Below are 10,477 nucleotides of genomic sequence, written 5' to 3'. Positions count from 1 at the left end.
ATGGACGACGTGCGGGTGCAGTGGGTGGGCGAGCGGCTGCAGCAGGCGCTGGGCCACTCGGACCCGGCGCCCTTCGAGGAGCTGCTGAACCGCGAGGACGGCGAGGAAGCGGCGCGGCTGCTGCAGTTCCTCAACGCGGGCGCCGCCGCCGAGGAGAGCCAGCCCGCCGCCCTCTTCTTCCGCCAGGAGCTGCGCCTGGACGAGATCGACATCGAGATCGGTGCGCCCCGCCCCGCCGCAGCAGGGGAGGGCCCCTGAGCACGTGCAGAGCGCCTGCTTCCCGCCCCGGCGCCCCGCCGTGCCTTCCCTCCCTCCCAGCCCCGTTCCCCCTTGGGAATCGCGACGGCCGGGGAGCCCCCCCCAAGGGAAAACCATAGCCTTCGCCTTTAATTCGCCCTCGGGTCAAGGGAGGGTCAGATTTACACAAGCGGCTGGCCCAAGCGGGGCTTCCTCCCTCCCAGGAAGGCGGAGGGCAGCAGTAGCAGCGAGAGGGGGTCCTCCCAGTGCCCAGAGAGGCTCTTCTGCCCCGAGAGGGGCTCACGGGCTCCTTGGCCAAGCAGGTTGGCCCCCCTCCTCCTCCAGCCCGGCTGGCTCCAGAGGCGCCTCTTCAAGGCGGAGGGCGGCTTCAGCTCCTTCCCCCCTCAGGGTGGCTGCTCTGGCCTCTACGGGCCCTTCCCGCCTCTCTGAGCCTCAGCCCGGATGCTCTGGAGGGCTTCAGCTCTTGGGCCCCTCAGGGCCCTCCGCCTCTTCGGGGTTTCAGCCCAGAGGGGCCTCGGCTGTCCCTGAGGGGAGGGGCTTCCACTCCTTAGCCCCTCAGGGTGGCTGCTCTGGTCTCTCTGGGCCCTTCTGGCCTCTCTGGGCCTCTTCAGGGCTCCAGCCCAGCCAGGTCTGAGGCAGCAAGCGGCTTCAGCTCCTCCTTCGCCCCTCAGGGCCACTGCTGCTCTTCTTCTTCTTCTTCCTCTTCCTCCCCTCCTGCCTCTTCTGCCCTCCTGCTCACCCACCTCTGGGCTCTCTGACAGATGCCCTTGCCTGCTGCCCCTTTTTATAACCATTTTTCCCGCCAAAACAGCTGATTGGCAGCCCAGCTTTGGGGTCCACTGTTTCATTGGCCCTTCGCCCGCCCGCACAGCCCCAGTTTCCTCAGACGGCCTCCCATTGGCTGGAAATGGCAGGTTTTATTCTGTCTCTGTCTGTCTATCACTAACTACAACAAAGCTATGTTTGTATTTTATACATAGCAGGCATGCTTTCTTTCCTCGTTATGGCCACCATTAGGATCCAATATTGTTTCCTCGTTGCCAGCTGACATTGTTCCATTCACCAAACGCAGAGAGGAAAATCACAATTTCCCTTGTAAATTCTAGAATAGAAAAGTCAACCATGCCCAGTAGGAGCATGAGGATAGGTAATGATGTAATTCATTAAATTTATATGCTGCCCAACTCCCAGCGGCTCTGGACCTTTAGAAAAAGGGCCTCCCCGAAAATTTGCAAACTCACTTCCTTGTCCAAACACCGCCTTGCTATGTTCATGTTTAAAGTAAAATGATACAAACTTACAGGATTTCTGAGCGTCTACAAAATTCTAGCCCCTCTCTGCCTTACTGTTGACTAACCACAGCTTATGCATCCTTTCTGTCCCATGTCTCTGCCTTGAACATGGGGCATAATCCAAAATAAAACATATTCAGGGCCATCAAAACATTCTCTCCCTGCCTTCCATTCTTCCTCCATGTTTACTTTGGGACCAGGGCTGATCTCATGAGGACTAGCAGCTTGGTCTGGAAAACCATAACTAAACATCTGCCTGGCATTTCCCTTTGGGAAAAAAACCAATCTGTGTGTGGTTCAGTGTAACAATGCCCAAATTCCCGGTTTGGATGCCCTCTTAGGGTCTCTGTCTCCCTTCTTCCCTCCCCCTCCGCATCCCAGTTCATATTATGGTTGAAAAGTCTTAATATTTTGTCATTGTTTTCCGGAAACAGATGTGCCGTATGAAGAAGCCCTGGATGAGGAAGAAACTCATTCACAGAAGATTGGCGAGTCCTCCTCGACCTCCATTGTCGATGCGAGTGCGTAAAGGCTGCCGACGCAAGAAAACCAATCCAGCAGCTCCAGAAAAAAATCAGGGCCCCTTCAAACTGAAGTGGGGGGGGGCTTGTATTCCTTCCCCCCGAGCGACGTCACCCACGGCGTGCCTTCCTTGTGCAAATTGCATCGCTCGCACGAGAAGATGGTGCCGTGTGGGGCGCTGGTTGCAGCATCCCCCAGGTGCCCCAGAGCAGATCGGGAAGGGGAAGGGGCCGTGGGGAGGGGGCAGCCGAATGGCCCACCTGCTTCTTTCCTTCGATGCTTCCTTCTGAACCCCCTGGTTGGGTTGCATTTATGGGCCAGAGGGTAAGAGCGACTCAGATCCTCCTCGGAGACCCGTTGCGCATGATCACGCCAAGAGAGCCCTTGCTCAGCAAGCCTTTCAAGGGAGCATCTTCCATCCCCGCTCTCGGAACGCTCACTAGCCTGGGCAGTTTCCGAAGGCGGGGATGGATCAGTACAAAACAGGGCTGGTGGGGGACCTGGTGCTTATTGTTGTGATCTTCCAGATCCCCTTCTGTTCTAGCACAGGTTGAAATGACAGGCTGCATTGGCGGGATGCCTGATTTTTATTTTCCCTTTGGATGTACCTCGCTTAGAGAAAGACCAGAAGAGGAGAACATCCATAAGTGAGGGGAAGGAAAAACCCATAGCTGAAAACTTATCTGCCGCCTCGGTTAGGTCAGACATGGTTGAAATAGAGCGTGAACTTGGCATCGTGCGTCACAAGGTCCAGACGTATAAAGTAAGTCGCCTTCGCTTCCGCTGGGAGCCTTTGCGTCTCTCAAAAAGTCAGGGCAACTCTTAAATGGCCACGGAGCACATTTTTGCGACATTGGAGGATTAGAAGCAAATGTGACCTGTTTCAATGTTGACCCCATTATTTCTCCATATGGTTCGCTCTGAAATTCATCAGCTCCACTGGATAAACCCACACCTGTCCTCTTTTTAAATCTGGACCGTTATTTTTCAAAACATTGGCTTTTCGACCTTCCTTCCTTCCTTCCTTCCTTCCTTCCTTCCTTCCTTCCTTCCTTCCTTCCTTCCTTCGTCATTCTGTGCTCTCTCTCACGGACTGAATTCTGAACGAAAACTGGCAGAGGCGAAAAGCAGCCCCAAAGTGGGGCAAGCCGGACAGTTCACCATTTTGGGCAGAGAGCAGTTCCCTGTGGACAGATGGGTGCTGCGTCGGGGCGGGCAAATCTCAATTTGGAAAAGACGTGTGTTTTTCTTTCTAAGCCTGCCCGTTTGTCTTTCTCCGTTTCAGAAAATTGTAAAGCAAGAAGTTTATAACCTGTATTACCACATGGCAGTGAACGATATCCCGGAAGACTTTGTGGAGAGTGATACCGTCTTTTTCCTTAGGGAGACTGCAGGTATTTTAAGTGTTGGAAGTGAAAAAGTGAAAAAGACTTGGAGCAGAGTGGAGCTTCAGGAATATTACAGAAGCCTGCCTGTCCTTCTTTTTGTCCCATTTCATTTGCCAGCCGCTGACCTCTACTTGAAGACCAGATAGCTGCTGCTCCTGGCAAATAAAGCATTTGTCCCTTAGTTCTATTTCTCTCCTTAACGAAGTCTCCAGTCTGTACCCAATGCAATGATCTTATGAGCTTCCTCTACTCATCTCCCATGCAGAATGTTGATTTACCAAAGGCCAAAGCGTTTGAGCAAGAGCGTTCAACCCTAGTCAAGCCATCCTTGGTTGTCCCTTAGCACAAATGATTGGGAACTTGGCTTCCATATACCCCACATTGTTTTTTTCAGATTGCTAAAAGCGACTAGCCGTGCTTTGAGGCTGAATCTACACCTGCAAGAAAATGGGCTTCTCCTGGGATTAAGTGGCTTCAAGTGCTCCTCTCACATCAGAAATGCCCTTTGCGTCCCACGCTAGCGTGCCAGTTATAAAGAATCAGCTTGTGCTCTTAATATGCTGTTTTGCTATGTGCAGAGAGGGAGGGAAGACATTCAACCATGCAGACCCTCTTCCCTCTGTTTGCTGAATCCCAGCCTTCCCAGGGGTTTGCTAGCACATGATTTCCTTGGAATGCATGGATGAGAAACGAGGTTATGAGACCATTTCAGGGGTCCTTTTTCTCTTTCACTGCACAGAAACTGTAACGGAGCCCAATGACTTGGTGGAAGCAAACGATACCTTGCCTGAAGTCTTGGAGTACGGCATGCTGACGAACTATACTCTGGTGATGCTCAAGCAGATCTTCGCCCTGGTGAGAGGCTTTAGTTGACTGGTTCTTATCATCAGGCCTCCCGTGTGGCTTTGTAGAGGCCTGGATAGTGAAATTGAGGATGTGGGCAGCCTCGTCTACAGAACTCAGGGATGCCTGCGGACGTTTCTCCCCAGAGGTCACCTGAGTAGACTCAAAGTAGTATCCAGAGAAAAGAAATTTTCTCCTTTCTTCCTCAAATACTGCCCCTTATTGGCAATGGGCAAAGGCTTACGGCAACCCTGAGGAGCCTAGGACTCTCCAGATGTTGCTAAACTACAACTCCCAGCATCCCTTGCTATTGGATTGCTGCTGCTGCTGTTGCTGGAAGTTGCAGCTTTGCAACGATTGCAGGGCCGTGCGGAGGCCAGACCTGAATTTGGGTAGAGCGTGTTGATGTCCAGTGAAAGGAGGAGAAAGTAGCAAACTTCCTGTGGTTGCAGGTGTTCCTGCCCGCCATGTGCCACAACCAGTATGGCTTGGATGAGTTCAGCATATATCTGGAATCTGACAAAGCAGAGGGTGACGATTCACAGCTTACCCAAAAGGTGTCGAAGAAGCCGCTGGTGTTAGATACTTTTCAGACTCTAAGGAATGAGTTCTTGATGAACATGCAAAAATTCCTGACCCATATTCAGAGGACCATCCAGCAGATTGAAGGTGAGTTGTGGTTCAGGGTTGGCCTGCCGCTGCCATCTCCCACCTCAGCTTCTCCAGAAATGAGAAGGTGCTGCAACTCACTAATTAGGAATTCTGGGTGCTGTTGGCCCAACACTTGGACGGCATCAGACTGAGAGAAGTGTTCCCTGCGCACCAGAGGCATTGCAGGATGCTCAACTGAAGCTGTGTGTGTTTTTTTTTTTTTTAACCAAATAGGAGAAATTAAATTAGACATGCCATCAATAAGCCTAGAAGGGGATGTGAATGATCTTGCAGATGACCAGATGGTGGCTGAATCTCTGGAAACCCTTGCGAACGGTTGGCTCGTGTTAATCGCTTCTGCAAATGAAGAGCTACAGAAGAAGGTCCCTCAGGTAATCCGGTTCAGACTGGCCTTATAATTCAACAGCCCCATTTTTCCTCATTGTTTGGGTTTTTCAGCAGTCTCTCCATTTATGGGTCCTGAATCTCTTTATTTACGGATCCCGAAATGACATGGGAGTAAAAGAGAAATCTTCCCTGTGAGGACAGTCCGGTAGCTGTCTTGATGCCTAGGATGTCCTTTCGATCCGTTCTTTCAGTGGGCAGATAATGTCTATTGAGAGGTGGTCAGCCCTTCAAAGTAGCCCAGACAGGAAACCGAAACCATGGGTTCTAATACTACCTTTATTGTAGGGCCACAGTAACAGAATCTTGCAAGTCTGAAAGCACTTCTCCCCAGAGAACTAGGGAGGGTTCCCTCTGAGATGCTTTCTCCACCCCCATTCCTGCTTTGGACTCAGGCTTCTCTCGCCAGATTGTTGCCTAGGCTGCAGCTCTTCCTCCAGTCTCCAGAGATGATTCTCACGGCCCATTACACCAGTCAACATCACCAAAATGGAGACAGCCTCGAGGTGCCCTCCATTAATTTGCTGTACTGCATTCCATGAGTCCACAGAAAGAGAACAGCCCAGCTCCTCTAATGATGAAGGTTCAGGGATGCGTCCAGAAGACCTGGTCTTGCTTTCTTCCTCCCGTCTGCAGGGAAATGGCCCACTAGCGGAGATTGATCTCTGGCGGGAGCGGAATGCCACCCTGAGTGCCCTCACCGAGCAGATCAAGCTGCCCATAGTCAAGAAGGTCCTGCAGGTGCTTGAAGTTCTCAACACAGGAATTGTGGAAAACTTACAGCTGGTCATCAATGAACTCTGCAAGCATCACGTGGAAGCGGTGGACAACGTAAGGTTTCTTTCCACCCTGGAACGACACCTGAAGGTACGTTTCGCTCAGCTGGTGAGGTTGAGGGGGAGAGATGCTTCTTCCTAAATGGTCCCCCTGGTCCGTAAACGTCATCTTTGCAGTTGGTTCCAGACAAAAGCCAGCCATGGTTACTGGCAGCCTCTGCCAGCAGGCATCCAGGTGGCATCTACAAATTACTCCGCTTAAATTTTAAAAAATTGAAAACACCTGAAATCTCATGCGGCTGTACATGCTACAAAGTTTTCAAGGTTCTCATGTGAGACCTTGGATCACCAAAATCTCAAGATGACTGTCCATTTAAAAATAAAAAATCATGTTTCAATTTTGACGCCATGTGATTTTGACGCACTGGAGCATGGCCTCTGAAAAGCTTGCTAAGTCCTGACGGTTGGAGGTTCTAGGTGACCCCCGACCCATGCACTCCCTATCTTTTCTCCCTTTAGCTGCTCGTATTAATTGCAATATGCGCTTTTCCCTGGGCAGAATTTAACCCATGGCACTGGCTTCAACGTGGTCTTGGACACAATACCCTCGCTGATGAATGCTTTGCGGATGGTCTGGATTATTTCGCGGCATTACAACAAGGACGAGCGGATGGTCCCCCTCATGGAACGGATAGCCTGGGAGATTTCGGCGAGGGTCTGCAAAGTCGTGGACCTGCGGACTTTGTTCAAGTACGGGACGGGCCCTTGTTTGGGTTAGGCCAAAAATGGTGGTAATCTCTGCTTTGTTCCCAGGATATGACTGTGATTGCCCAGAACAGGCGTAGATGTGATATTGCAAATGGGATCCTACAGAACAGGAGCCAACCCCAGAAATGTGTGCTTCTTCCCGATCCCTCTTCTATTCTTTTTTTAAATCTTTCCCAACCAGACATGCCTTAATCATGTTTTAACTATAGTTACATCCACTCTGAAGCTGTCCATACATAGGCCCTCCTATTCCAAATACCCAGCATTTGTTTCTTATCTACGGTGAAACATTTTAGGCTCATAACTTTAAAACCAACCAACCAACTAACAAAATGTATTTATTTATTTATCTATCAAATTTTATCACCACCCAACTCCCCCCAAAGGGGGGACTCTGGGCGATTTATAACAAAAACAAAGTTTAAAATTCAGTGCCATTAAATAGAATAAGTATGAATATAAATAAGCAGTAAAAATATAAAACGTAATAAAATCCAATACAATAGTGGATTCTCTTCCCCTTTCTGCACTGCACTGAATACATTTTTTTCCTTTGGCGGACTCCAGAGAAGATCGGCAGCTTGCAAAAACCAAGATGGTAGAAGCTAAACGAACCCTTGAAATTTGGAAGGAATCGTATTTTGACGTCCGGACCAAAATTGAAGCATCAGGAAGGGATGCCCGATGGGAGTTTGATCGGAAGCGGTTGTTTGAAAAGACGGACTACATGGCTTACATCTGTCAGGATCTCTACGATGTATTGCAGGTAACAATAGGCACAAAGATGTCAAAAAATTAGATTATAGATAGTCCTCAACTTACGACCACAATTGAGACTGGAATGTATGTTGCTAAGCAAGATGGCTGTTAAGTGAGTCACGCCCAATTTTCCAACCTTTTTTGCCATGGTCAGTAAGTGAATTGCCATGGTTGATAAGCTCATCACTGCGGTCATTAAGTGAATCTGGCTACCCCATTGACTTTGCTTGTCGGAAGCCGGCTGGGAAGGTTGCAAATGGCGATTGTGTGACCCCAGAACGCTGCAGCCATTGTAAGTGCGAGCCAGTTGCCACACACCTGAATTTTGATCACGTGACCACAGGGATGCTGGAGACATCACGTGAAAGCATGGTTGGCTGGAGAATTCTGGGAGTTGAAGTCCACGCTTCTTAAAAGTTCCCAAGGTTGAGAAACACTGATCTAACCCAATAGGTCATGGAGGAATTTTACAACATCTTTGGGCCTGAGCTGAAAGCTGTCACAGGAGACCCAAAGCGCATTGACGAAGTCTTGTACCGAGTCGATGGCCTGGTCAGCCCTATGGAAGTTCTGGCGTTTGACCCGTTCAACATCAGAAGCGGAAACCAGTGGAAGGTCGTGATGGACAATTTCAAGCTGGAAGTTCTGGTAAGCAGCAAAGGCATTGGTTTGTCATCCTCTCTTTCAGATTGCCCTTCTTTTTCCCTCCTCTTCTTCTTCACAATGCTCTCTGCTTTCTCTCTCATCAGCAACAGGCAGGCAGGCAAGGAAGGAAGGGATGGATGGATTTTTGCAGTGGTCTCACTCCAGTATTGACATTCGTCCAGCATGAATACTGCAGACATCCATGCCGTTCTACTTCTAACAAGCATCGATTATTAACTGAAAGCCCCGTTAGTCCCTTGACAAAATAGTTTGTGAAAGGGCCCCTTGGAGAATTTCCTTGCTTCAGCTTTCCTGTTTTCCAAGCTTCCCATTCACGAAAAGAAACAGGCCTCCTTAATGTTGTTCCCTCTTTATTTGCCTCGCTTTTGTTCCGGTTCACTCTGCCCTCTTCGGCTTCCAGGACATTGAAAAAGAAGCAAAGCATTTCATCGACGAGTCTTTCAAGACCCTTCGCTCCGCAGAAGCGGCCTTCGATATGCTTTTGAAGTTCAAGCACATCCGTTCCCGGGAGGCCATCAATAAACAGATGATGATGAAATTCAATGATATTCTGGCACAGTATTGCAAGGAGGTAATTGAGTGGTCCCTCTCCTGTGACCTAACTCTGCAGATCCACCTCCCTAAGTTAGCGTCCTCCAGCTGTGGGGTGGCAGCTGAACCTCTGGAAGGTTTAGCCCTGGACTGTCAGGATGGACTGTCAGTCTATGCCGATGGTGCAGTTGTTTCTCTTTGCCGTTCACTCACAGCTTGAGATCGTGAACGGCATTTTTGTCAACAATCTCCCCAATCCTCCGTTGTGCAAGAACCACCCTCCGATGGCCGGAGCTATTTACTGGGCGCGATCTCTTTTCTACCGGATCAAGCACACCATTATTCGCTTCCAGGAGGTGGAAGAGCTGCTGGCTAGTGAAAACGGAAAGGAGGTGGACTGGAATTCTGTTGCTAGTTATAAATAATAAGTATTTGGTAGTTCTGCTCTTGAGTAGAGGGATAAGTTCTAGGGTTAGGGCTTGGCCTAGAAAGCCGCTGAGCAGTTTTTTAAAAACCCAACTGTCACGAGTACTGATGGCGAGCAGGAGGGGGCCCCTATCCAGGGGGGAAAACGCATGCGTAGTACGGAGGAGTTGAGCAGCCATTCAAAGAGACACAGATCAGACCCGCCTTGACTTTCAGGGTTTATCGGTCTGGGTTTTTCCCACGCTTCTTCAGTTTGTTAGGATTTTCTGCCTTATGCAGCAGTAATAAACACTAGAGACCTACTCCTCGTCTCAGCGTGGTTCCTGACTGTTAGGACACCAACTGTGTCTTTTGGATTGAAGTGCAGGATATAGATTTTTAGGCTTATGCTGGGAACTTGCAGCCTATCCATTCCCGTTTTTGGGGTCCCTAGAATGGTTCTTCACAAGTTCACATGCCCAAATACTGGTGGGAAAGTGCAAAACCTTTTAAGGAAGATCTCTCTAATTTGGACTCACCTATTTCAGGTGAAGCAAAAATACCTGGAGGTAGCAAAGAGGATGAAAGAATATGAAGATAAGAAGTATGACCAGTGGAGAGAGACTACAGAAGAACGGCTCCCGGTCTTACTGAAAAAAACCCTGCTTGCTAAAGTCCATCCTTCTGGAGCAATAATTCACCCACACCCAGAAACCCAAGAACCGGTGACTGTTATTCTTTCCATAGATTAACTCTCTTGGTGTCTGTGGGAAGGTAGAGATACTGATCAGGCTGTTTTTCAAATTCATGAGTTATGTTTCCAGTCGAGTGGCAGGATCTAGCCAACTTTGGCTGATACAGAAAAGCTAAGTAGAGTCCAGCTAGGTAAATACTTGTATGGGAGACCATAAGGACCTCCTAAGGCTGTAGGCAAGTCAGCATACAGGTAGTCCTCGCTTAATTACCATTCATTTGGTGACAGTTTGGACTTATGACGGTGCTGGAAAAACCAACTTGTGACTGGTTGTCATATTTATGACCATCACAGCGTCCCCACAGTCAGGTGATCACCATTTGGGACCTCCCCAGCCAGCTTCTGGCAAGCAAAATCAATGGGGGTCCACATAATTTGCTTAACAACCACATGGTTCGCTTAGCACCTGCTGTGATTCGCTTAACGACCGCCACAAAAAAGGTCATAAAATCAGGTCAG

General features: G+C 49.4%; 1 protein-coding gene across 1 annotated transcript in view; it reads left to right on the top strand.

The window, feature by feature from the left end:
• DNAH10 (dynein axonemal heavy chain 10) overlaps positions 1–10,477 on the top strand; it is a 55,476-nt gene continuing 44,999 nt past the window's right edge. The window contains exons 1-14 of the mRNA XM_063315653.1: positions 1–220; positions 1,985–2,071; positions 2,690–2,835; positions 3,358–3,466; positions 4,200–4,315; positions 4,756–4,972; positions 5,189–5,346; positions 5,996–6,226; positions 6,695–6,885; positions 7,471–7,669; positions 8,116–8,310; positions 8,729–8,899; positions 9,075–9,251; positions 9,813–9,989. Coding sequence (XP_063171723.1) covers positions 1–220; positions 1,985–2,071; positions 2,690–2,835; positions 3,358–3,466; positions 4,200–4,315; positions 4,756–4,972; positions 5,189–5,346; positions 5,996–6,226; positions 6,695–6,885; positions 7,471–7,669; positions 8,116–8,310; positions 8,729–8,899; positions 9,075–9,251; positions 9,813–9,989 — 2,394 coding nt within the window. The remainder of the gene's footprint in view (positions 221–1,984; positions 2,072–2,689; positions 2,836–3,357; positions 3,467–4,199; positions 4,316–4,755; positions 4,973–5,188; positions 5,347–5,995; positions 6,227–6,694; positions 6,886–7,470; positions 7,670–8,115; positions 8,311–8,728; positions 8,900–9,074; positions 9,252–9,812; positions 9,990–10,477) is intronic.

Source organism: Candoia aspera, chromosome 15 (assembly GCF_035149785.1).
Source record: "Candoia aspera isolate rCanAsp1 chromosome 15, rCanAsp1.hap2, whole genome shotgun sequence".
NCBI classification, from domain to species: Eukaryota; Metazoa; Chordata; class Lepidosauria; order Squamata; family Boidae; genus Candoia; species Candoia aspera.
This window is presented reverse-complemented; position numbering and strand designations above follow the sequence as displayed.